Below are 25,079 nucleotides of genomic sequence, written 5' to 3'. Positions count from 1 at the left end.
ATGTGCTCGTCTCGTGTCAAGATCAGCGCGCACATCAAGCCGAATGCGGCAGCCGAACGATCAGATGTCCAGAGTGTTCCGCGTTGGTTCAGCACAGCGGTCTTGCCCTTCACCTTGACAGCGCTCATTTTTGACCAATTCCATAGTTTTTGAAAAATTTTTGTGTCATTCGACGCTTCTCCACCCCCCTGGTCACGCCTCATGCATTGGGTTCTGATCCTTCTGCTCGTCTGTCTGTTCGTTGCCCTGTTTCTGGTGCTCTCCGTGTACTTGCAGCTCGGCTATCTTTTGTTCGTGGTCGAGCGATACTGCCGGTCTGCGCTCTTCAGGTTCAGGGGGCGCGCTCATCTCGAGCAGAGGCTGCTCGCGCTCACCATCGATGACGCGCCTAGCCGGTCTCACGCCCCCCGCATACTCGAAATTCTGCGAGCTTGGCACGTTAAGGCCACTTTTTTCGTAATTGGCAGTTACGCGCTGGAAAATGAAGACATTTTGAGAGAGATGGTTGAACAGGGTCACGAGCTCGGCAACCACACCATGCGCGACATCGCTTCGGTCAAACTGGATGCGCCCTCTCTTTTGGCCGAAATCAGAGAAACAGACCGGATTATCAGCCGCGCCTACGAAATGGCTCGCAGGCCCAGACCGAGCGCCAAATGGTTCCGCCCGGGGTCCGGGTTCTACAATAAGACGGTCTCTACCATCTGTGCCAAGGTGCGTTGGCAGGGTCCCTCTCCCCTGCAAAAGAGCGTTACATGACTTTTTTTTTTTTTGGCAGTTTTTAACTTTTCGAAATTCTCTGGTACAGGAAGAATATCGAATTGTCCTCGGGAGCTGCCATCCCTTCGACGCGCAGATCGCGTCTGCGTGGTGGAACAGTAGGCATATTTTGTGCACGGTTTCTCCGGGGGACATCGTCATCGTCCACGACCGTCCGAGTACGCCGGCGCTACTGGAGAGCGTCCTGCCCAGGCTGAAGGACGCCGGGTACCAGTTCTGGACGCTGTCCGAGTTGTCGAACGTCTGACGTCTAGGGCGGACGGGAAAAAAAATCACTTTTTTTTTTTTGTGTGTTGCAGAGCGGCGCGCCCCACTTTGTCTCCTCGTGTTCTGATGAGGAGGGGCTTTCTCTGGCATTTTGGAACCAGGGACTCTCAAAGGCAGACCCGTTTTTGCAGTGAACCGCTTCGTGGCGGTCGTTTTTTAGAGCGCCGCATGTCCGGTACGTGGAGACAGGGGTCGGGTTGCGCGCGCGGGGTGAGTGTTACTGATTTTGCCGTCTTTGCGGTGGCGAAGGGTCGAAGAGGTCTCCGCCCGTGGCGGAGAGGGTTGAACGCACGGTGACGGTGCACGGTCGAGTGCTGAGCGATCCCTACTTTTGGATGAGTGACAGGTCTAGCGAGAAGGTGAGGGCGTACATTGAGGAGGAGCGGGCCTACCAGGAGGATGTGATGGGTGACACGAAGTCCCTGCAGAAGCAGATTTACGATGAGCTCTTGGGTAGGATGAAGGAGGACGACTCGACGGTCCCGTACAAGCATGGGCCTTGGTACTACTATAGGGCGAACAAGAAGGGACAGCCGTATTCAATTTATTGTCGGAGGAGCGACGCCAGCGTGACGTTCGAAGAGAAGGACGTCGTGTTGGACTTGAACGAGTTGTCGGTTGGGCGCGAGTACGTGAGTCTTGGCATTTATCGGGTGAGTCCGTGTCACAGAGTGCTGGCCTACTCGATGGACTACATTGGGAATGAGAGGTTTTTGGTGAGCTTCAAGGACATGGAGACGATGCGTCATTTGGACGACAAATTGCCTGAGACCTATTACAGTTTGGAGTGGAACAAAGACGGTCGGTCGGTGTACTACACGACGCTGGATGAGTCGAATCGTCCATATCGTCTGTGGAGGCACGTGATGGGCACGAGCGCGAGCGAGGATGCGTTGCTGTACGAAGAGGAGGACAGCAAGTTTATGCTGGACTTGGAGAAGACGCGAGACGGGAAGTGGCTGATTTTGAACGTCAATTCGGTTTTGACGTCGGAGTGTTTATTGTTGGACCTGGAGCGACCGGAATCTGAGTTCGTGGTGTTTTATCCTCGTGAGTTTGGGGTGGACTATTCCGTGGACCATCAGAATGGTCGTTTTTTGATTTTGACGGACGAGGGCGGCGCGAGGAATTACAAGTTGATGAGCGTGTTGGTTGCCGATTGGACGCCGTCATCAAAGCAGAACTGGGTGGAGGTGATCCCCCATCGGCCGGAGGTTTTCCTGAAGTCCATTGATTGTTTCAAGAATCACTTGGTGGTGTGGGAGCGGGAGGGAGGTTTCAAGACGCTTCGCGTTCAGGACCTGCGAACTGGAGAGTTTCGCCGGGTTTGCTTTCCGGACGCGGTGTATACGATTGGGTCGTCTGCGAACTACGAATACGACACAGATTTACTGCGTGTGGTCTACTCGAGTTTGTGCGTGCCCAAGACCGTGTTGGATTACAACATGGATACGCTGTCGTGCGAGGTGAAGAAGGAGGAGGTGGTCCCGAACTACGACAAGACGCAGTATGCTATTTCGAGAGACTACGCCGAGTCGTCGTCGCCGGACGGGCAGACCGTGCGCGTGCCCATTTCCATGGTTTACAGAAAGGACCTGAAGCTCGATGGAAACAACCCGACGCTTTTGTATGGGTACGGTTCGTACGGTATTTGCATTGAGCCGGGGTTTTCTTCCAAATGCTTCTCCCTCGTCGACCGCGGGTACGTGTACGCGATAGCCCATATTCGCGGTGGCGGCGAGATGGGTCGACATTGGCACGACAGCGGTAAGCTGTTTGAGAAGAAAAACACATTTGTTGATTTTGTAGCCGTTGCGAAGCACTTAATTGCGCGTCAAATTACCTCTGCGGACCGTCTCGCGATTCTTGGCGGGAGTGCGGGTGGTTTGTTGATAGGCGCCGTGCTGAACACGCACGCCTCGCTCTTCAGGGTGGCGGTTGCGAAGGTGCCGTTTGTTGACTGCCTGAACACGATGCTGGACGCTTCGATTCCCCTGACAACGAACGAGTACGAGGAGTGGGGAAATCCGCTGGAGGATCCGCGCGCCTTTGACTACATTCGTTCCTACGCGCCGTATGAGAACGTGCGGCGTGGCGACTACCCGGCGACGCTGGTTCAGGCGGGGTTCAGTGATTCTCGAGTGGCGTACTGGGAGCCGCTGAAGTGGGTGGCCATGCTTCGGTACAACAAGTCCAATCCGGTGACGCCTTTGGTTTTGGACATGAAGATGGACCACGGACACATGGGGGCGAGTGACAGGTACAGGGCGTTGGAGGAGGACGCCTATGTGTATGCGTTCATACTTTGGCAGGTGGGTGGTGGATGAGGTGGGGGGGGGAGTGGGTGTAGCAGGGCGCATGAGATGGCCTGTCAAGATATGCCTGTCAAAAAAAAAAAAAAAAAAAAAAAGAGAGGGCGTCGTGGAGAGGGAGAGTGAGGAGCAAGTTTTCCTTCAAGGTGTTGGAGGTACAGGCAATAAACGTGTGTTGTTGATCTGTCATGGAGGATTGGCGTTTGGGTACGAGAGGGGGGGGGGGCGTGAGCGTTTGACCTGGAGTTTTTAGAGGATCCTGAGTTGATTTTTTTTTCGGTGCCAGATTCGGGGAAGTCGTTGTTCGTGTCGAACATTGGGGAGAGGGGAGAGGGGTTGTACGAGTTGTTTGCTGGGTTTGGGGCGTTGTACTCGTTTCGTCAGTGCGACGGGTATGCGGTTGCGAGGTATTACTTTGCGAACGAGGCGGAGGAGGCGAGGAGGAGTTTGGGGGGTGCGATGTGGGGGGGGAGGCGTTTGAGGGTGAGGTGGGGGAGGGGTGGGGGGGGAGCGGAGGGGGGCAGGTTGTCGGTGGGGGAGAGCATTGGTTTGTTGAACCGCTACGTGGGGGCGGGGGGGTGGAGTTCGTCGGTGGAGAGGATGGAGAGGATGGGGGAGGTGAGTGGTTGGAAGGGGGAGGGGGAGGCGGTGGGGTATCGGTGCAGGGTGAGGTGTTGGTTTGTGGGAGAGGAGGAGAGCGTGGTGGGGGAGGGGGAGGGGGTGTGTGGGGGGGAGGAGAAGGTGGAGGCGATTAGGAGGGCGAAGAGGTTGGCGGTGGAGAACGCGAGGAGGGAGGTGTTTGCGAGGGTGGTGTTGGTTCGTTTTGCGAATGGGAAGGTGAGGTTGAAGGTGTTGTAAAAAAAAAAAAAAAAAAAAAAAGAGAGAGAGGAGAGTTTTGGGGGGTTGTGTGTGCACGGGGGGTGTATTTGGGAGGAGTTGACGCTTGAGAGGGTGGTGTTGGTTCGTTTTGGAAGGTGAGGTTGAAGGTGTTGTAAAAAAAAAAAGAGAGAGAGGAGAGTTTTGGGGGGTTGTGTGTGTATGGGGGTGTATTTGGGAGGAGTTGACGCTTGAGGGGGTGGTGTTGGTTCGTTTTGGAAGGTGAGGTTGAAGGTGTTGTAAAAAAAAAAAGAGAGAGAGGAGAGTTTTGGGGGGTTGTGTGTGTATGGGGGTGTATTTAGGAGTTGACGAGCCAGAGGAGGTATTGGTTGGAGAGTTGAGAGACGAGGTAGAGGCGTTCGTTGTGGGGGAGGTGAAGGTTGTGAGAGGAGGAGGCGAATTGGAGGGAGTCGTGGATGGGGAGTGGGGGGGAGTGGTTGGAGAGGGGGGGAGAGGGGGGGGAGTGTTGTTTGAGGTGGATGGAGAGTTTGTAGGAGAGGGAGGAGAGGTGGGAGGAGGCGAGGAGTTCTAGTTGGAGGTCTGGAGGGGAGCTGAGGGGGCGATGGAAGAGGGGGTTGGGGGAGTGGGGGGAGGGGTGGAGGAGGGAGAGGAGGGAGAGGTTGAGGGAGAGGGAGCGGGAGAGGAGTTCGGAGGCGAGGGAGTCGAGGGAGAGGAGGTGGGAGTGGAGGAGGTCGGGGGAGGGGGGGTGGTTGTAGAGGTGGAGGAGGGAGAGGAGGAGGTCTTCGAGGAGGAGGTAGAGTTTGCCGCCGGAGTTCCAGTTTGGGATGTGGGGGGAGTGGAGGGAGAGTTGGTGGAGGACGGAGCCGAAGGGTTCAGGCCAGAGGTGGGAGCGTCCGGAGTAGGAGTGGAGGTGTAGTTGGTTGAGACAGGAGGAGAAGAGGGAGGGGGAGAGGTTGGAGGAGTCGAAGTCGAGGTGGGAGTGGAGGAAGACGGAGGGGGCCCATTTGGAGACGAGGGCGTCGTGGGCGAGGTCCCAGCGTTCAAGTTTGAGGAGGGGGTGTATGTGGGAGTGGAGGACGTGGAGGGAGGGGGAGAGGTGGGAGAGGTACCAGAAGTTGGCTTCGTGGATCCAGGGTTCGGGGAGTTTGAGTTGGGTGAGGAGGAAGGGGAGGTCGGGGGGGGGAGAGGAGGTGGGGAGGTGGCGTTGGAGGAGGAGTCGGATGGCGTCGTGGCGTTGGGGGGAGTGGGGGAGGGAGAGGAGGGCGTAGATGCTCCAGGGCCAGAGGCCGGCGATTTCGAGTTGGGAGGCGTAGTTAGAGGAGAGGGAGTGGAGTTGTTCGAAGAGGGGGAAGAGTTGGAGGGAGTGGAGGGAGGAGTGGAGGTGCCAGGAGAGGCGGTGGTCGAGGGGGTGGGGGGAGTGGGAGGAGGGGTGGAGGAGTTGGGAGAGGGGGTAGCCGGGGTGGAGGTAGAGTTGGAGGAGGTGGTAGAGGGTGTCGAGGGGGGGGTTGGGGGGAGGGGGGAGGGGGGAGAGGGAGAGGTAGGGGGGGAGAGGGGGGGGGAGAGGTAGGGGGGGGGGGGGGAGGAGGAGGGGGGGGGGGGAGAGTAGGGAGTTATAGAGTTGGATGGTGTGGGGGAGGTGGAGGTGGGGGTGGGAGTACCAGAAGTGACAGGCGAAGGAGCGGATCCAGTCTTTGTGAGAGGAGCAGAGTGGTTGGATGTGGCCGGAGAGGAGTAGGAGGACTTTGAGTTTGTGTGGGGGGATGTGTGAGATGAGGTTGTGATGTTTGGTCCAGGTGTCGAGTTGTTTGAGGAGGTGGGAGCGGGAGTGGGTGGGTTGGGAGGCTTGGGAGATGGCGAGGGAGAGGCGGTGTTCGCGGAGGGAGAGGGCGAGTTGGGTGGCGAGGGAGAGTTGTTTGGAGCAGAGGCAGAGGGAGAGGGCGTCCCACTTGCGGAGGGTGAGGTTGGTGGGGTGGAGTTGGGAGAGGGAGAGGTAGTGGTGGAGGGTGGGGGGGAGGGTGGCGTCTTGGAGCCAGAGGTCGAGGAGGTGTCGGCGGAGGGAGTGGAGGGAGTGGGAGTTGGGGTCGGGGTGGTTGGGGTGGAGGGGAGGGGGGAGGGGGGGAGGGGGGGAGAAGAGGGCGTGGAGGAGTTTGAAGGAGAGGAGGAAGTGTAGGAGGAGTGGGTCGCGGGAGTCGGAGAGGAGTTGTTGGGAGATGGAGATGGATTCGAGGATGGAGGAGTGGGCGTTGTGGAGGAGTTGGAAGGTGGGGGCGTGGAGGGTGGGTTGGGGGTGGAGGGTGCAGTGAGAGAGGCGGAGGTGGGAGCGGAGGAGGGGGAGGTGGAGGGAGGGGGAGTCGGTGGGGGAGACGAGGACTTTTTGGAGGAAGACGTGGGAGAGATGGGAGGAGTGGGGGTGGGGGTGGGGGATAGGGAGGCCGGAATGGAGGAAGAGTCCGGAGGAGGACCAGCCGACGCGGAAGGAGCGGCCCATGAAGAGTCCGAAGTCTGGGTGGTAGTGGGAGCGGCAGAGGGTGACGGAGTCGCGGAGGGGGGTGCGGAGGAGGGGGAGGAGGGGAGGGGGGGGGGGAGAGGGGAGTGGGGAGGTGGGTGGAGAGGGGAGAGGGGAGGTGGGTGGGTGGTTGAGGGGGGGAGGTGGGGGGAGGTTGGATTTGGAAGAGGAGGTTGTTCCTGGGCTTTTTTTGTGGGGAGTGGGTCCAAGGTTGGTCGAGGGTGGAGGAGTGGAGGGGGGGTTGACGGAGGAGTGGTCTGGAGCGTTTTGGGGAGAAGGGGGGGGAGTCAGGGAAGAGAGGGGTGGGTGGGGAGGGTGGGGAGGGGTCGCGGTCGAGGTCGTCGTCGTCGTCGTAGAGTTCAGGGGGGTATTCGGGTTCGTCGTCGGAGACGGACATGGAGGGGTCGGAGGAGGGGGGGGAGGGGGGTGGAGTGAGGGAGGGGGTGGATAGGAGCGGGGGTGGAGGAGGTTGGAGTGGGGGGGTGGAGTGGGGGTGGAGGAGGTGGTCGTGGTCATCGTCGTCGAGCCCGAATTGAGTGAAGTGTTCGACGGTGAAGGTCCAGGTGAGTGTTTTGGGGTCCCAGAGTCCGCGATATTCTTTGTTTTTGTCGAGGAGGAGTTGTTCGGACCTGGCGGCCTTGAGTGGGTCCTTGGAGAGTTGGATGTGGAGGGTGACGACGGCGGGCTTGTTGAGTCCTTGTCCGACGGGGGGTTCGGAGTCGGGGTCTGGGTAGACTTCGACGTTGTTTTGCTTGAAGATGACGATGGAGTTGAGGTCGAGGCCGCGGACGTCGGTGGAGCCGAGCCACTTGACGGAGCCGTAGGTGCGGTGTCCGACGACGAAGTCGCGGACGGAGGCGAGTTCGGAGTTGGAGAGCAGTTGCAGGGAGGAGATGGGCGGGACGGTGTAGTAGTCGTCCTGGTTGGAGAGGTGCGGGGGCCTGGCGGGCTCGGGCAGGTCGGCGCGCGCGTCGGGAGGGTCGGGGGGACAGGGGGTGGGTGGAGAGGGAGGGTCCGGAGGCTTGGGGGCGTCTAGGCGGGCTGGGGGAGGCGGCGGCGAGGAGGGGGGGCGCGAGGAGGGGGAGGAGGAGGAGAGGGTGAATTTACCGCGGAGTTCGAGGTTGAGGAGCGGGGAGTTGTCAGAGTCGACGGGGTCTATGACGAGGGCTTTACTTTTGGAGCGGGAGACGAAGCTGACGCCGAGGTGGTCGCGGTCGACGGAGGGGGCGCTAGGAGAGGAGAAGTCTGGTCTGGCGCGGGAGGAGGAGAATCCGGAGCGGGGCGTGAGTTTGTAGTGCGGGAGGGAGGTGTTGAGCTTCTTGGCGCTGCCGAGAGTGACGGAGCGTGGGGCGGGAGAGGGCTGTGAGACGGTGATCTCGCGCGTGATTTTGGGGAGGTAGCCGTAAGGACTTTGTCCAGGAGTGGGGAGAGGCTGCTGAGCCGGGGGGAAGAGAGCGGGGCCATCAGGTCTGGAGGGGGTGCCGAAGCCGAAGGAGTTGAAAGGTTGAACGGCGGGAGAAGGAGTCGGGGTGGCGAAAGAGGAGGGCGCGAGCGAGGCGGAGCCGAAGGAAGAAGAGGCGGGTGCGCCGAAGGGTTCTGGTCTTTGGGCGAGGCTGAACTGTTGTTGCGCGTCTAGGCCAAAAGCGGGCTGCGGTTGCTTAGCGCCGGACTGGGCACCGAGCTGGGAGAAGCCGCCGCCGAGAGCGGGGGTCTGGAACGTGGGTGCGGGGGAGAAGCTAGGTTTCTGCGAAAAGGTAGTCGGAGTTTGTCCGAATGTCCCGCCGGAGACTGCCGGAGTTTGTCCGAATGTCCCGCCGGAGACCGCCGGAGTTTGTCCGAATGTCCCGCCGGAGACCGCCGGAGTTTGTCCGAATGTCCCGCCGGAGACCGCCGGAGTTTGTCCGAACGTCCCGCCGGAGACCGCCGGAGTTTGTCCGAATGTCCCGCCGGAGGTCTGTCCAAATCCCCCGAATCCTCCGGGCGCCGAAGGCGTCCCGAACGCCGGCTGCTGGACGGCACCGAACGCCGGCTTGTCCAGGGGCTTCGAGAAGCCGCTCGACTGCGCGAAGCCGCCCGCCGGCGCCGAGAACCCCGGCGTGGTCGGCTTGTTGAGAAACGCAGCGTTGGTAGAGGCGGAGCTGTTGAATCCCGTCGTCGCGGCGCCGCCTGTCTGGAACCTCGAACCCGTCGCCGGGGTACCAAACGTCGTCGGGGACGCGAACAGGGGCTTGTTAGCCGAAAAGCCACCGGCCGCCGTAGAATCGACCCCGAATCCTCCCCCCCCCGCGACGGTAGCCCCCGACACGCCAAAGCCCGGGATCTGCTGTTGCTGCTGCTGAGCGCCACCGGCCTGCTTCCCCAAGCAATAATCCTCCCACCTGAGCTGTTCGTACGACTTCTGAGCGTACTGGGGCATCGCCGATATCGACGTGAGCGTGACGTTCACGGTTTTCTTCTGCCCACCTGTATTGACGGCCTCCGTAATCTGGGTCGGGCGGTACTTCGCCGACTGCGTCCCCCTAATGTTCTGCTGCTGCTGCTGCTGCTGGGACGACCCAAACGCGAATCCACCACCGCTCGACGGCGTCCCAAACTCCTGCGACTGCCCCATTCTGAACGTGCCGCTCTGGCCAAACCCGCCCGCCCCGGACGCGCCCGCGCCGCCGCTCCAATTGCTGCTACCTGCGAACGATAAAAGAACTCCCGGTCAGCGCACAACGCTCCTGCCAGACCCCTATTATACACACACACACACGCCAAGAACCTACGGCACGCCTCTCCCCCGCACTGAACCCCCTCGCTGCGTACCAAACGACGGCTTGTTGCTTCCAATACCGAATCCCGGCGTCTGGGCGTTCACGTTGGCGCCTTGCGCAGCCTGTCCTGTTTTGTTCTCGCGCGCGACGTCAAATTTCGCTGCTTTAGCGAACTGGCCGAAAAAAAGAAAAAAAAAAAAAACGCACTCGCGGACGCGGCAAAAACCGCGCTCGCCGTCGACAACCTCGTACCAAACCCGCCAAAACCCGCGCTGCCGCTTCCAAATCCGCGGCCGAAATTCATGGTCCCTCTGCTTCAAATTCCTGAACTCGGGAAACGGGTTACTCACGCTCGTCCTTCGGAAAGAGAGATCGGAAACAGGACCTGCGCTCCCCCCTCGAAAAAAAAAAAAAAAAAAAAAAAAAGACGCGAGAGGAACCCCATCGAAGTCCGAACCCCCCCTCACCCCCGTTTCGGCACGCACTTCTTTTGATCAGGGGGGCGAGCACTGCAAATCAATCAATTTAACCTAACTGCGAGAAGCTTCCTAAACGAGAAGAACTCAAAGTCGATTGATACCTGTCAAACTGAGTTCATACGTAAAAGAAAAAAAAAAAAAAAAAAAAGTAGTCTCCGCCTCGCGCCGCATCGCATGGGCCTCAACGGGCCCCCCTCTTCCAGAGCGTCTATCTGACCCCCCCTCTTCCGTCAGAGCATGACCAAGTCTGCCTCTCTCGGCCGTCCCTCCCCTCTCTGCGCCGCCCGTCCGAGGCGACGCTGGGACCCGGCCGCGCGGCGCGCCGAGCTCGGCCGCGTCTCTGGCGCCAAACTGCACACGGGCTGCGCGTTCTCCGGAAGCCGCCCGGGGTTCAGCCGCGCCAACGGCGCACTCCTCGTGCGCCGGGCCAACTCCTTGCTCGCGACCAAGATCCAAGCCGGCGCTCGAAAAGACGTCCAAGCGTTCTTCGGCCACCTGCTCGACCGCCACCTGTTCGACGACGTCACCCTCTCTCAGGTGCTGAAGTTCTACGCCGAGAAAAAGGACAAGTCGCGCGCCGAGCACCTCTTTTCGGTCCTGCAAAACCGACTGTTCCGTCCCCGCGGGCCGAGCGTCTTGGCGCTCGCGGAGTTCTTCTTGTCCGTCGGGGAGGTCGACAAGGCGCGCGCTCTGGACGACAGGTACTTGAGGCACGACTCGAGCCTCGACGCCACGCTGTGGAGGCAGGGACTGTACATGGTGCTCAAGGACGAGGAAAGCATCCTCGCCAGCTGGAAGCAAATGTCGAACGAGAGCGCAAACTCGAAACAGCTGTTCTTGGCGAAAATTTTGACCCACTCCAGACACGAAAATCTGGCCTCTTCCGGACCGTGGGCCGAAAAAATGAGAAGGTTCTCCGTCGACCAGTTCTTGGCAATGAACTCGAGACTCACCCCAGAGCTCCTGTCCTCCCTCATAGGCCAACCGCTCAACGAGGCGTGCCTCATGAAGGTCCTGTCCGAGTGGGGCGTCAGACTCACGCCGGATTTGTGCAACGCCGTGCTGGAAAATGCTGGAAAAAACACTCCGTTTTATTTTGCCCTCTACTCCACCATGACCCAGCTAGGACTCAGCCTCGACGACCGCACGTTCGCCCCCTTGTACAAGATATGCTCAAGACCCGACTTGAAGGACGGAACGCTGATCCTGTGCTACTTGCTCAGACAAAACGCACTCTACCTTCGTCGACACCTCTCTTCTCCGCTCAGCGAACTCTTCCCGCCACCGGGAAGGCCTCGGTACGGAACCGTGCGCGACGTCCTGCTCCAGTTGGGGAAGCAAAGCAAGGGCTCCCTCTCGGCCTGGGAGAACAGAGCCGCCGCCCGCTCGTCGGAACCCATCGTCGAGGTTCAGCAGTGGATCGACGACGTAGAAACGTGGACCGAGGCCTGCAGAAGCGCGGCCCCGCTGCAAGTCGAGTGGGCACAAATCGCCGCGCGGTACTTCTCAAAGGGCCTGGACGCATTCGACTCGTACGCACACCATCGTCCTCACAGGGCCGTGAACGCACCATAAAAGAAAAAAGCGGCGGCCGCCGCAAAGCAACTAGAACGCGGTGACTAGGGGCCGTAGAACAGCGCGCGCCCGTCAGGTCGACTCGCCATTTTTTTTTTTAAATTTAAGGCGCGACGCTTCGCTGCATATTCTAAGGTTGGCCAACCGTCATCGGTCCCTAGTCTTCGCCGGCAATCAAGGCCTTTTCCAGGTCCTCGTAGCTCTCGTTGATGCGCAGTCCAAGCAGTCTGACCTCCTCTCTCGGCGAGAGGTATTCCGCCTTCTTGATCGGATTGGAAAACCAGGATATCGACGGCGAAGAAGACCGCGCCTTCACCTTGAAGTACTTGTCCGCGTTCGTGGTGGACTTGCTCGAGTCCAGGAACTCGCGCAGTTTGAGCTGCAGCGCGGCGCGCTCTCGCCTCAGCTCCTTCAGCTGGTCCGCGGACCAGCGCATAGCCAGCAACACACGCAGGAACGAACAGGTGTAGTAGCCCTCTTCGATCACGCGAACGGACGCCCAGCTGAAAAACGGCCAAACAACCAGGAAAATCGCGGCCCGCCTTGAGTCCGAAGTAGCAAAACACGACCACGCCGTACAAGAGCAAGAGCAGCGGCGTCATCACGAGGCCGATGATGAGCTTGTAGGACGCGATCACGTCCTTCCCCTCTATTTTGACCGTCGAATCCGCCAGGGCTTTTCTAGCCTGTCTCTTTGAGACGATGTAGGCAACGACGGCGATCGGAGAGTTCAAAACCGCCCCGAGTCCGGTCAGAGAAATCATGACCAAGAGCCCCGCGAACCGACACGCGAGTTCGACGGAGAGCCAGCGACTCGTCATGTAGCTCCCGCTGCAGACGTGTTCGTCTTGAAGTCCGAGCACGTCCAGTTTTTTGTTGTACGCGGCGATTTTGGTGTGCAAATAGAGCTTTCGCGGGTCGTCCTTGTAGTTTTTGTACTCGCTGGCCAGACGGCGACTGTGGTCCATGTACTCGTCGAGCATGGGCGCGCTATCTTCGGGCTGACTCATCCTCCTGGCGGTGTGAATAACCCGCAGCGTCTGATAGTCGGCGGCCGTGATGGTCACGCTCCTCAACAGGTACTCGATCTTCACCAAAAGCTCCCCGCAGGCTTCTCTCTTGCTGACCTTGGCGTATTTTTGGGCCAGCTCCTTCGGAACCCAGTACGGCTTCCCGAACTCAATGATCACGCGAGACCGAAATCGGTGCGCCGAAAAATAGTTCAGCCCACACGAAACGATCTGAACCTGCAAGTGACGGTGCTTCTGCATGGCGCCCAGCGCCATCACCGTCACCCCCGCCTTCAGAGGCAACAGCTCGCTCCTGTCGTGAGACCCCCCCTCTGGAAACACGCAAATGCACTCCCCGGCGCTCAGCCGATCCCAAACGTGCTCGTACACTTTTGTGTGATCCTGTTTTTTTAAAATTTTGTACCGGATATCCTTGGCGCACGCGAGACTCGTGGCATTCGCTATCTCCAGCTCCGTGTCGCTATAGATCTCCCTGATGTCGACGCCGTCCGACTCTCCCTGAAACAGCAGGCGAGAGCCGGGCTCAATGCCCGTGAAGCAGGTCCCGGTCCCGGTCACTCGCGTCCCGGAGACGGTCACTGCGCCGGGACCGGTCACGGCCGCGTCCATCGCCCTCACGATGGGAATCGAGCCGAGCTGCCTCGCGAAGTACCCCACCATAAAGCGGTCCATGGACTTCTCCGCTATCAAAAACCCGAGTCGCCTCTTACAGTACGTCATGATGAGCATCGGATCCTTCGAAATTTCAAAAAAAAAAAAAACACGGCGTCAGCGCGTCGTCCAACGCGGCCGCGCCTCCAACGACGCCAACCCTTCCAGTCCAAAAAAAGAGAACAAAAAAAAGCCCGCCCCCAAGTCCCAATTCTGCGAAACGGCTGTTGATGTCGCAACACGCAGAAAAAAAAACGTACGACAAATTGATTTTGGTGATTTCCTATTGAGACAAACTCACGTCAGTTCCAGACCAGCGAATTTCTGTGCGCCGCCCGCGCGACGGCCGGACGAGACGCGAAAAGTTGCGTTTCGAAATTTTCTGCCTACCGACAAAAATGACCGGCCCCTTTTTTGGAACGTTCTCGTGGCCAATCACTTCTATTGCGCTAAAAAATATCTTGGACAGCACAAAAAAAAAGAGACGCCACAAGAGATACATGTCCCCTTTTTTTCTAATTCCTTACGGGTTCAATGCAAAATTGAGCCTCAGCTCAAAAATAAAAACGACGCGCCGTTTTTTTTTTCTGTCAAAACCCAGGCCGCCGGGCCCCTCACGTTCGCTCTTCCTCCACAGAACCGCGAAAAAAAAAAAAAAAAAACACACAAGCGGAGCGCATGACAGTTCGTCAAGCTTCTCGCGCGCGCGCCCTCGGCGCCGCTCCGGCCGCAAAATCTCCTCCCCACGGCGACCGCCGGTGTCGAGATCGGCGGAATCTGGACTCGCGCACGCCGGCGCGCGGTTGCAGGCGCCCCTCCGAGTACCCTCTGAGGCCCCCCCTTTGAGGCGGGCGCGGGAGCGAAGAGAGACATTGTCAAAAAAAAATGTCCCATAACACACTCAGGCATGGTTTCAGCCGTTTACTTGTTCATACCCAATATCATCGGTATGCCTCTGATAGTCATGCTTTTCGCACCTTCCTTTCTGCTCAACTGATCGCTGTGCCCCCGCGCTTGCTCGCGACCGCCACCCGCTCCTCCTCGCAAAAGGGTACATTCGAATCTTGCTAGTCGGATCCGCGTTCCTCTCCGCAAACGCGCACCCCTGGCGGTTCTTGACGCTGTACGGACTCGGACAGCTCCTAGACTCCATAGACGGATACGCCGCGCGAAGCCTCGGACAAGGTAAGGTGTCAAACGTGTACGAAAAACGAGCGCGGAACTAACTCTTTTAAAACACTGTGAAGTCAGCAAGTTCGGCGCCATGCTAGACATGGTCATTGATCGCGTCTCGACGGCCTGTCTGTTGGTCGTTCTGTCTGTCCTTTACCCCAGCTTCTCTATTATTTTTATACTCTTTCTCGCTCTCGATATCGCGTCGCATTACGCGCAGCTCTTCTCGACCTTTTCGAGACGCCTGTCGTCGCACAAAGACCCCAGCGGCTTGAACAATCCCCTGCTTCGCTACTACTACGAAAAGAAGTACATTCTGTTCTTCTTCTGCTTCGGCCAAGAGGCAACCCTCTTGATGCTGTACCTCATGGGCATGCAGGCCTTCGCGGCAGACGCCACCTGGAGCACCGTCGCCCTCTTCGCCCTCGCGCCCCCCTTCTTGGCAAAGCAGCTGATAAACGCGATACAACTGTCTGAGGCCGCCCGACGTGTCGCCAACTCGGACGCCCCGGCAACGAAGGCGCGGCGGTAGACGCGCGCGCGCCCCAACCAGAGCCAATAAACGGAGACCGAGAGTGTCTCACAGACCACGTCTGTCAGAAAAAAAAAAAATTCGCGACGTTTCGTTTACGCACCGAACGGACGCGTCTTCGACGAAGAGGCGCGCCGGACGTCGTCCCTGCGCGAGGGTCGGGGCGAGAACGGCGCTCAAGAGCCGGAAGGGCGCGCCTCTTCCCCGTCGCCGAGCGGATCCGGCCGTTGAGCGGGGCTGCCTTTGGGCGTCGCCTCGGACGGGTTTTCCGGAGCGGGGGGAGTCTGAGCCGCTTTGGCTCGGTGCGAAGGGATCGATCCCATGCGATTCGGGTTCATGCTGGGATAGTAAGATACAGGCCACGCGGAAACGGGGGGGACGTGAGGGCCGTTCTCTCCACCAAGAGGTACGAACTTGTCACTGACCACCATCATGGGCGGAAGAGTGCCATAGTATCCCGGCGGCGGCGGAATAATTGGGACAGGCTGAGCGTTGCACTGGTCTTCCGCCTCCAGACCTGCCGCGCTATCCGGGTTCTGCGAAAGCGGTTTGGCCCAATTGACGCGCAAAAACTGTCCTTTGATCACCAAGTCGTTTCTCAGATGCTCGATCGCCTTCAGGGCCTCCTGGTGCTGGGAATACTCTACGAATGCGCAGTTCTTAGACTCGGCTATCTTGATGCTGACAATCTCGCCAAAAGGGTAAAAATGGTCGTGGAGGTCGGACTTGGTGATGCGGTCCGGCAACACGCCATTGATCCAAAGCGTCGTGATGTCGGGCGGCGCCTCGTAATTCTTCTCTTGCTCCTTCAGCTTTTTCATCATTTTGTTGGCAACCGGGTCGTTCTTGCCATAATACCTGTCCTTGATGTTTTGAGACGCCAGTTCAGGGGACTGATGGTCGGGCTTCTCGTGACGAAACGGACAAGTCGCCCCCTCTGTTGCACGCATTCTTAAGCCAAAAACTACACACCTTGGACCGATTGCGCTTGTAATACGGCTCCTTGTGTGACAAAACCATCTGAACCGCGTTGTTCGCCAATGTGTAGTCAGGAATCAAACCCTGCGCAACGCGCTTCTCGTTAAGGCTAGCCTGATACTCCCGCATCACGTTCGACTGCGGACGCACGGACAGCGCGTTTCCAGCCTCCGTCGCCGGCACCGACAAAATGGAGTCCCGAAACTGCACCGGTACACCTTTGTCGAAATTACAATAAATAAATTAGTACATCACTCTATACACAAAAAGAAGGACTCTTTCCCCTTCGCACCTGTGTCTATGTCTAACAAGCACGTCTGGCATATGTGCTTCATCTTCGAGCACGTCGTGCAAATCTCCGTCTTCTTCAGCCTCCCGTCCGTGCCGGCCTTCCATTTGTACACCGTGAACGGAATGGCGCAAACCTTTTTGAACAAACTGCAGTGAGAAACACCTCATCCAAAAGCGCGCGTCCGTTCGCACCGCGCCGCGCGACCGACGCCGCACCCCTTCCAGACGCGAGCATGCACACGCTACCTTGCACTCCTTGTCGTTGGTCGCCCGAATCTAGAATCCACAAAAAAAAAACATGCACACAAAAAGCGCACACACCCCGTCAGCCTCCAGTCCGCCAAACGCGCCTCCCCACTCCCCTCGTACCATCCGAACATAAGGGTTGTCCCCCAAACACGTCTCGCATAAGATGGGGAAGTCCTTCCTCTCCTTGTACCCATGACTCGCCATTTCCAGAATCCAATGCGCCTCGCGGATCCAGAGAGCAAACGGCGAAACACCTAACCGACCCGCCTGCTATCAAAATGAGACTCAATTCCACGCACTTAACCTTTTCTAATCGTGCCACACCGCCGAAAAAAAAAACTCAAAAAAAAAAAAAACCGCCGCGAAAATCGTACTTTTCTCGACCGGTGTTTGATGTCCATATGGATACGCCAATCCAAAAAAAAATGGACATGCGCCTCTCCGCCATAGAAAGAAAGGTGGACCAATACATGGAACAACTGGGACTAAGCTCTCCTGAATACGAACAAACCTGTATGGCCTGCATCAACGCCGGCCTGAAAAAGTAGGTCTTCCCCTATCCACACACATACGCGCGCACACAAGTTGACATTCTATTCCTAAGGTCCAAACTATTTGTCGCGCCCACCAACTACTACGAACTCTCTCTAGAGCAAAGAAGGTATGCCGTCCACCCAACTCTTGAAACGCACTGGAGATACGCAAAAATCTCTCGTACACATTACACACATAAAAGTTTGTCCACCGTGTACAAGACGCGTAACGCTCTCCAATGACTCCCAGTATCACCGTCCCCTCGCGACCCATTATCAACGCACCTCTCTTTTTCTATCCATCAGGAAACTCCTAAATGCGCCCAGCATCCACCAACTCTGCAAGACGATCGTGGTCGAAAACGTCAAGTACACCCACTGCAGCTACCCAGGTTCACGATTCTATTGCGTCATCATACAGTACACCACCCGCCTGTCCTCGCACAAGCTGTTCAAGTTCATTCGTACCCTCTATCCCGGCATGAACAGAAAAAATTGTCATTTCCAAAGCGCAAAAAAAGAATCGCTGGCGCAAGTCACCGACGCGCAATTTAACGGAGTATGTCCGATCGTAACCAAGCAACCCATCCAGATCATCCTCAGTCAACAAATCCTAGACATCCCACACGACGAAATATGGCTGGGTGGCGGCAATCCGCAACTGAAGCTCTGCCTTTCAATTTCTGAATTCATTCAAAAATCAGAAGTCCTTGTTGCCGATGTAACACTAGACGAACTGTCTTCTTCCACAGACGAAGATTCAAACTCCCTTTGAGCCCTCTATCGGCCTCTCGAACAATAAAGATCCAAGAAGGACGTCTTTATCTGAGCGTGGCTCGCCCCCACAAATCCCCTGAAAAAACTCCCTCACGCCAGTCCACGCCCTTCGAGAAGGACGCGCTCGACCAGCCAAGATCACGACACACACACCCCAAGAGCCCCTCTCAATTCAGAAAACCAGCGCCAACTGAACGCGCCGCAAAAAACGCTCTAAACTGCCAACCAGCAACAGTCATTCAATAGTAAAAAAATATGTAGTGCAAAAAAAATTCTCAAATTCTAAGAAAAAGTTAGTGACAAGCCTACATAGTGTGAATTTCAATAACGTCTTCGTCAGAAAGAACGTGAGCAGCGCTCACTCTTTGAGGATAGTGTTTAACGCTTGTTCCCCAAACCACAGCATATTTGAACCGTTCAACCATATCCTGATGAATAAGCCTGCAGACGTCCGTTACAGTTGCTCCGGACTTCAATACCAACGGACTATTAAGAGATGGCGCCTCGCCCCTTTCTTTTGGTGTACAATCTGATCATTTTTAAATATTGCCAAATGCATTCAACAAAATAAGGTATATTCAGATCCAGCTCGCAAGAAATCGTGACTGTGTGAGGGCGCGAAGCAAACTTCTCAACTTCTCCAAGCGTAATTCGGTCAATTTTGTTGTAAAGCTAAAAGCCGTGTTAGTTTCGCATCGCAGACGATGTATACAAGGAGTATCACCCTCAAAACGCACATAAATGCAGGGAATGTAGACCCTTTTGCCTTCAATGACATCGATGAACTCGTCCACTGTTGCATCGCAGCGAAACAGGACGTCGGCGTTGTAAATTTCTAAACACGCGGTGTTAGAATGCGATGCCACATGTCAACGAAAATACGAAGCAAAATGCGTACTGTATTCATGCAAAACCAGCTTCGCTAGATCATGAGTCATGTGCGTAAGCGGGACAGTGGAATTGATGTTTACCCCGGTTGACTTCTTATTGATTGTAATATCCGGAGGCACGGTATTAGTGCGGATGCCATAAAAGTTGAGCTCGTGCTCGATAATTTTCTTCTGAGCAACTTCACGTGTGGGATCCAGCATGATGATCAATAAATTGGCCGTTCTGGCGATGGAAATCACTTGCCTTCCTTTTCCTTTTCCCTGTGCTGCACCTTCTATAATCCCCGGTGTATCGATGAGCTGAATGCGCGCATCTTTATAGTACAAATTTCCCGGAATAGCTGTCAAAGTTGTAAATTCGGCAGCCGAAGCGGTGCTCTGGGTCCTTGTCAGCCTCGATAACATAGTCGACTTTCCCACAGAAGGAAAGCTAAAAATCGACGCGCACACATCGGGTCAGAGGGGTACATCAAACAGAATGTCAACAAGCATCCATACATAAATCGGATTTACGACCCAATACCCCCCCACACAAGTCCCCGACGAAACGTCTAACCAAGTCTGTGCACTCTGACCTACCCTACAATACAGACACGCGCATCGCCAGACATTTTGACGTGGAACCCTTCCCCTTCCTTTGAGCTTTTACTCGTTGGCTCGAGAAGCTGGCTGCGTAGCCTAGGGCCAAAATTTGTGAGAAAAAAAGGGGCTATTACAGAATTGTCGACGCATGCATAGTTGCTGTGCCGAGAGAACACGCGTACGAAATACGTGTGCGAACAAGCCATGTGTTAGATACGATACTTGGCCAAACGAGCTTTAAGAAGGCCCAAATGATGCTCACTGCCTTTGTGCTTTTGAGTGCGACTCATTTCGAGTTCGATGCTTGCGATGCGCTCTAAAGTACCCATGGCTCCAAAAAGACGTGCAGCAGTTTCGATGTGTCAACCTAACGGAAAAAAAACGAGAGAACGCGAAGACGTTGTGTACTGAGCACCGGGGGAATAGAAATAGAATAGCCAAATCTAAGGACGAAAAAAAAATTAACGAAGAAAATTAGCATAAACGTGGCCAAAATAACGAAAAAAAGAAAAGAAAGTAGCAGGGCCAATTCACTGTTGCCGCCACAGCAAGTGTACTAGTTTTTGAGTAAATTAAGTGGGTATACTCTATGAAGATATAATAAAATAAAGCAAAACGCGTTGATTTTTGCCCTTTTAAGAGACATCGAAAATTATTGACATTTCAAGTTTTTCGCTAATAGCGCAGAATTCTGCTGCTAGCCAAAAGAGCACGTTTCTTTTTATCTAAGGCACTAGTAAGTATGTCAGTCCAGATCCAGTTAGAGGAGATTCAAAAGCATAACCAACCAGACGACCTGTGGATTATTGTTCACGGGCGCGTATATGACGTAACCAAGTTTTCCAACGTACATCCTGGAGGTAAAAAAATTTTGCAGAGGGTTGGAGGAAAAGACGCAACCGTGCAATTTGACCAGTACCATAAGAGAGAAGTGCTTGAAAAATATAAAGGCCTGAGTATAGGAGAAATCGCAGACCCAAGTAAGAAGGAAGCCGCTAAACCCATCGCGCCGCCTCCTGCTCAACCATCAAAAGAACTACTACCACCTTCAAATAAAAGTGAGGAAGAAATCGCTAAACCTATGCCGCCAGAGCGTCTGCCCTCTTCTCTGCCTCCGACTTCGAGAGACGAAGGAAAGGAGGCAATTTCTGCAGAGATGAGAATGAATTTGATTAGTCGCCTAGGCTTGTTTGGGGATATGAACCCTTACGGTGACCCTAATTGGTACCAAGGATGGGCGTCACCCTACTACACAAAGGATCATATTCAATTCCGTGCCATGGTTCGTGAATTCATAGAAAGAGAGATCATGCCAAACTGCCACGAGTGGGATGAAGCGAAGGCCATACCGAAGGAATTGTACGTGAAGTGTGCAAATGCCGGTTGGTTGTCATTAGTTGTGGGCACAAACATGCTGAGAGAAAAAATGCCAAACTTGACACTTCCCAACAACCCTCATCGCAAAGATGTCGACGCATTCTACGAATATATTCTGTTCGACGAACTTGCAAGATGCGGGTCTGGAGGCGTTCTCTGGGCGATTTCCGGAGGCCTTTCAATCGGGCTGCCGCCAGTTATAAACTTTGGCAGCGAAGAGATGAAAAACAGAATAGTCAAACCCTGCTTGATGGGAGAAAAGATTATTTGTCTGGCAATTACGGAACCGAGTGCCGGGAGTGACGTAGCAAACATATCCACCGAAGCCAAGCTAACTCCCGACGGCAAGCATTTCATAGTGAATGGAGAGAAAAAAGTATGTACATTTTTGTGACATTCCATCAAAAACAAACTTTAACTAATTTTCTTTTGTATGCTGCAGTGGATCACCAATGGCGTCTTTGCAGACTATTTCACTGTAGCAGTGAGGACGGGCGGAAAGGGGATGGGCGGGATATCTCTGCTCTTGATTGAAAAAACCATGCCTGGAGTGAGGACAACGCAGATGAAGTGCCAAGGAGTTTGGCCATCCGGTACGACTTATATTATGTTCGAGGATGTCGAAGTCCCCGTCGAAAATTTAATCGGCGAAATGAACCAAGGATTCAAGTACATCATGTACAACTTTAACCACGAGCGCTGGATCATGGCGATCGGCGCAGCTCGATTCGCACGCGTCTGTTACGAAGAATCGCTAAAATACGCACAAAAACGCAAAACATTTGGACGATTTCTAATTGAACACCCAGTGATTCGGTTCAAAATGGGACATATGGTGCGCCAAATCGAAGCTACGCAGGCTTGGCTGGAACAGATCACTTATCAAATGACCAAAATTGACAAGAGACTACAAGACAAACTGCTTGGCGGACCAATCGCACTATGCAAAGCGCAATCCACTCAAACCTTCGAATTTTGCGCAAGAGAAGCATCTCAAATCCTTGGGGGAGTCTCCTATACTAGAGGTGGGCAGGGTGAGAAGGTTGAGCGCCTCTATCGCGAAGTTCGCGCCTACGCAATCCCAGCCGGATCTGAAGAAATCATGATAGACCTCGGAATCCGACAAGCGCTACGAGCAGCGAAATTGTAGGGCGCCAGAACAGATTTCGCCCTTCACCCAAAAAAGTATAAGCCAAATAAAAAAATTCTTTAACTGATGATCTTTTTGTGTAAAAAAAAATCGCACAATTTTAAAGTCCGCGCGACATGCACGATTGTAAGTCCGACTGAAACGCCTTTGCTCTGGCCTTCAGTTTTTGGACGAAAGTGTCTCAAACCGACGCAAATGGCTTAAAATGCCAGTTTGCACCAAAGAACCGTTGAACCACCTCGTAAACTGTTTTACCTTCGACAGAATTTGCCCTTCAGCTGGTTCCAAATAGAAGCAATGCACTCTGAAGTCGTTGAGGTGTTCAAGCACTCACTTTCAGTGCTGTTCGCCGCAACGGACATAAACACTCTCTCAAGAGTGGAATTGTGAATGGCCCAGTCTCGCATCTTCAGCCTTTTTCGCTCCTTCTTCATAAACGAGAAGAACTTAGAAAGCAAGACATCCTTTGTCGGAATTTCGAATGTGTATTGGTTGGCCAATCTGCCGATGAAAACAACTTCCGGAGAGAACGACTGAAGACTTTCAATAACTTCTTCGACATTGTCTAATGTCAAACTCACCTTGATGACGTAATATTGACATCTCGTCCGGATGAGTTCCGGCGCCTGCCCAGTTATTCTCAAACTGCCTTGTACTATGATCCCTATCACGTCGCATAAAACCTCTGCCTCTTTCATCGAGTGAGTCGTCAATAAAATCGCTGATTTTGTCTTGAATATCTTGATCAATTTCCACAACTCGTTTCGACTCGCCGGATCAAGCCCCGTTGTTGGCTCATCCAATAACACCAACTTCGGATATCCTATCAAAGCGCACGCTACTGACAACCTCCTCTTCATTCCTCCAGAGTATTCGCTCACCAACTTGTTCCTGTCCTTTTTCTTCCACAGGTTCACTTTCTGGAGCCAATAACGTATGTTCTCCTTGAGCTGGTCTCCAGAGAGGTTCTTCATCTTACCGTAAAACTCTAAGTGCTCTGGACCCGTCAGCTTGTCGTAGAGGGCGTCATTTTGAGGACACACTCCCAACTCTAAGTGAATTTTCTCGCGATTCTCAAGCAGGTTCTTATTATTGATGCAAATTTTTCCACTCGACGGTCTCAAATAGCCGCAAACCATCGATATCACCGTGCTCTTCCCAGCTCCATTCGGACCCAAAAACCCGTAGCATTCATCCTTCCCAATGCTCATCCACAAATCTCTCACCGCGACCTTCACTGGACGCCTCAGAAAGATCTTGCTTAAGCCGCATATTTCCAGCGTCTTTTCTCCGCGGGCGTCTGCTTCCTCGAACTCTGTCATTTCTGGCTCTGTCTTGTTCTCCATCAGCTTCTCAAGCATCTTCTTCTCACTTTTTGTGCGTCTGGACGGGCGCCATCTCTTCGGCAAGAAAAAAAAATAGTGTTTCTTCAGTCCAGGGCCGATCGGCAACACCTGGTCGAAGTAAAAGGCCAGCACCCCAAACACCACGCATTGTGCTGCGAGATACATACACGTCTTATAAAGATTCATGTCCGTTATGTATTCAGGTCTGTCTATTGACATTCCCTTGAACGGATTCGCGAGTATGATCAAACCTCGAAACAACGTGACCGGCGGTATCATGTTGAGTAAAGCCAAAACAACCGGACTAGTGTACGGATTCATCAACGTTTTTTCAATGAACAGTAAGTTAAACACGCTTACAATTAAGACTACGCAATAGGCGAACGTGGTTGCATTCAAGCTCTTGGTCATCAACGTCGAAAAAAACCACGACAAGGCGATCAGCGTATGTCCCCAGATAAAGAAAACCAAAAAATAGTTGATAGGCCTGCTCTCCTTCCAAAATTCGAAGCCAAAGAGCAACCCAACGACCAAAATAACAACACAGTAAACCACATAGAGACCGTAGAACCATAAATGAGTGGAAAGAAAGTAAACGTATTCTTTGAGCCCCATCATGTGCATGATGTCTCGAAGTCGGAATTCTTTTTCTTCAACGAGCTGCTGCATGAAAGATGCCATCGGTATCAGCATCATGCTAACGTACAGAAGCGGGATACCAGATATAATCACGTTCAAGCTGTTGATCTTTCGCGGCGAAGGGAAGTCCTTGCTGCCAAGGTTCTTCAAATAGGAATTAGGACGGGAGCTGCGAATTGCGCGAAAAAAACCATTCGAAATGAAATTTTCAAATACAGGAATACTGATTTGCGCACCACTGGTGTGGTTGTAAAAAATACTGTAATTCAAAATTCGCTGACTAAGACTCGCATTGACAAATTCATATGCCCATGAGTATCCCCCTTGATACCAGCTGTCTAAAATAGACGATTCCATCGTCTGGCCTTGACTCAAGTGAACAAAATAAGGTATTGCCTGGTAAAGGCTCTCTAGCGCCTTTTGAGAATACGAATTGGTAGACTTGTACTCGGTATCAATTCCAAGCAACTCCTTGGGACTCGTTGAACAATTGCCCAAAATTCCTCTCGGAACACCCCAATTAGACTCCACCCATTTGCGTATTCCATCTGGAATCTCTTCTCCGTCCAGGTCCGGCCCACCATACACCCCAACATCTGGCAGGTTGTGCGAATCGTACAACACTGCACTAGGGAGATAAGACGCCTGTGCTACGTCACCTTCATGTGCGCTATTGATTCAAGAAAGGTAGTTCAATAAGTAAAACCCCGCGATTTGAAATACGAGGGCAACTGCCTGCTGCAGTCGTGCCTGATAAAGCCAGTAAGGACGCTAAAATTCTCACGTCAAAAACGATACCCTTTACTTACTGGATAATATGCGGAGTCAAAAGCGGATGTTCTATCTCCTCGGTATACAAATCTATCGGAGAGCTAGAGATAAATGAATTTACCATGTATTGCGACGCCCCTAACAATATACCCTTATTTACAATAGTTAGCAGACAGAGCGCGTAACACAACTGTACGTGATGTGACACGCGCCGACAGGACGCCCTGAAAACGCCGTACCATAAAGAATGGAAAGGTGACCAAGATCAGATTGGTGACATGCTGTCTTCTCTAGAGCAAACGGCTTAGTCGAGATTCGGAAAGGGACAGAAAGGTTTAGACCGGCCCCGCTCGTTGTCAAACATACTTGAATAGTAAAGCTTTTCTTTAGAAAAGCCTGGAATTGGCAGAAAAAAGAAAACCGACTTCGCTTGAGAGATTCTGGTACGTCATAATTTAAATCCTCTTCGTATGCTTCCATCAGAAACACCAGCAAACGAACCTCTATATTCTCAGGGGCTTAGCAAAGAAAAAAATTTATACAATGGACCTGCAAATCTTAAATAATTTATTTAACTATTTCAGAAAAATCTTGTTT

At 54.3% G+C, this 25,079-nt stretch overlaps 7 protein-coding genes across 9 annotated transcripts; 3 read left to right on the top strand and 4 right to left on the bottom strand.

Annotated features, from left to right (window-relative positions):
* The first annotated feature begins 433 nt into the window (after positions 1 to 433).
* LOC126316674 (dipeptidyl aminopeptidase BI-like) lies at positions 434 to 10,092 on the top strand. The gene is made up of 4 exons (XM_049992770.1): positions 434 to 714; positions 809 to 1,222; positions 1,297 to 3,544; positions 10,052 to 10,092. The coding sequence occupies exons 2-3, from the start codon at positions 1,114 to 1,116 to the stop codon at positions 3,372 to 3,374; spliced, it is 2,187 nt and encodes a 728-aa protein (XP_049848727.1). The 5' UTR covers positions 434 to 714; positions 809 to 1,113; the 3' UTR covers positions 3,375 to 3,544; positions 10,052 to 10,092.
* A 912-nt stretch (positions 10,093 to 11,004) lies between these two features.
* LOC126316675 (uncharacterized) lies at positions 11,005 to 14,259 on the bottom strand. The gene is made up of 3 exons (XM_049992771.1): positions 13,585 to 14,259; positions 13,455 to 13,477; positions 11,005 to 13,278 (listed from the first exon to the last, which is right to left on the bottom strand). Exons 1-3 carry the CDS (start codon positions 13,694 to 13,696, stop codon positions 11,557 to 11,559), a joined length of 1,857 nt encoding a protein of 618 aa, XP_049848728.1. The 5' UTR covers positions 13,697 to 14,259; the 3' UTR covers positions 11,005 to 11,556.
* LOC126316677 (uncharacterized) lies at positions 14,093 to 14,899 on the top strand. Its single transcript, XM_049992772.1, has 3 exons — positions 14,093 to 14,141; positions 14,245 to 14,379; positions 14,442 to 14,899. Exons 1-3 carry the CDS (start codon positions 14,102 to 14,104, stop codon positions 14,897 to 14,899), a joined length of 633 nt encoding a protein of 210 aa, XP_049848729.1. The 5' UTR covers positions 14,093 to 14,101.
* A 176-nt stretch (positions 14,900 to 15,075) lies between these two features.
* On the bottom strand, positions 15,076 to 15,849 carry LOC126316686 (uncharacterized). The gene has a single exon (XM_049992783.1). It carries the CDS (start codon positions 15,847 to 15,849, stop codon positions 15,076 to 15,078), a length of 774 nt encoding a protein of 257 aa, XP_049848740.1.
* A 1,850-nt stretch (positions 15,850 to 17,699) lies between these two features.
* Positions 17,700 to 19,628, bottom strand: LOC126316673 (uncharacterized GTP-binding protein C02F5.3-like). Of its 3 annotated transcripts, none has more exons than XM_049992769.1 (5): positions 19,382 to 19,628; positions 19,197 to 19,295; positions 18,626 to 19,047; positions 18,465 to 18,562; positions 17,700 to 18,399 (listed from the first exon to the last, which is right to left on the bottom strand). In XM_049992769.1, the coding sequence occupies exons 2-5, from the start codon at positions 19,226 to 19,228 to the stop codon at positions 18,217 to 18,219; spliced, it is 735 nt and encodes a 244-aa protein (XP_049848726.1). In that variant the 5' UTR covers positions 19,229 to 19,295; positions 19,382 to 19,628; the 3' UTR covers positions 17,700 to 18,216. The 3 variants fall into 3 exon arrangements, with proteins under 3 accessions (XP_049848726.1, XP_049848725.1, XP_049848724.1); XM_049992768.1 differs by having other exon boundaries at positions 19,422 to 19,628; XM_049992767.1 differs by having other exon boundaries at positions 19,197 to 19,628.
* A 79-nt stretch (positions 19,629 to 19,707) lies between these two features.
* LOC126316672 (uncharacterized) lies at positions 19,708 to 21,796 on the top strand. The gene is made up of 2 exons (XM_049992766.1): positions 19,708 to 20,952; positions 21,019 to 21,796. The coding sequence occupies exons 1-2, from the start codon at positions 19,942 to 19,944 to the stop codon at positions 21,724 to 21,726; spliced, it is 1,719 nt and encodes a 572-aa protein (XP_049848723.1). The 5' UTR covers positions 19,708 to 19,941; the 3' UTR covers positions 21,727 to 21,796.
* LOC126316671 (uncharacterized) lies at positions 21,785 to 24,983 on the bottom strand. The gene is made up of 5 exons (XM_049992765.1): positions 24,849 to 24,983; positions 24,722 to 24,772; positions 24,521 to 24,633; positions 23,779 to 24,381; positions 21,785 to 23,376 (listed from the first exon to the last, which is right to left on the bottom strand). Exons 1-5 carry the CDS (start codon positions 24,960 to 24,962, stop codon positions 21,978 to 21,980), a joined length of 2,280 nt encoding a protein of 759 aa, XP_049848722.1. The 5' UTR covers positions 24,963 to 24,983; the 3' UTR covers positions 21,785 to 21,977.
* Between the last annotated feature and the right edge of the window lie 96 nt (positions 24,984 to 25,079).

This window comes from Schistocerca gregaria, unplaced genomic scaffold, assembly GCF_023897955.1.
Source record: "Schistocerca gregaria isolate iqSchGreg1 unplaced genomic scaffold, iqSchGreg1.2 ptg000596l, whole genome shotgun sequence".
Lineage (NCBI taxonomy): Eukaryota > Metazoa > Arthropoda > Insecta > Orthoptera > Acrididae > Schistocerca > Schistocerca gregaria.
Note: the sequence above shows the minus strand (reverse complement) of the source record. Positions and strands in the feature narration are given on the sequence as shown.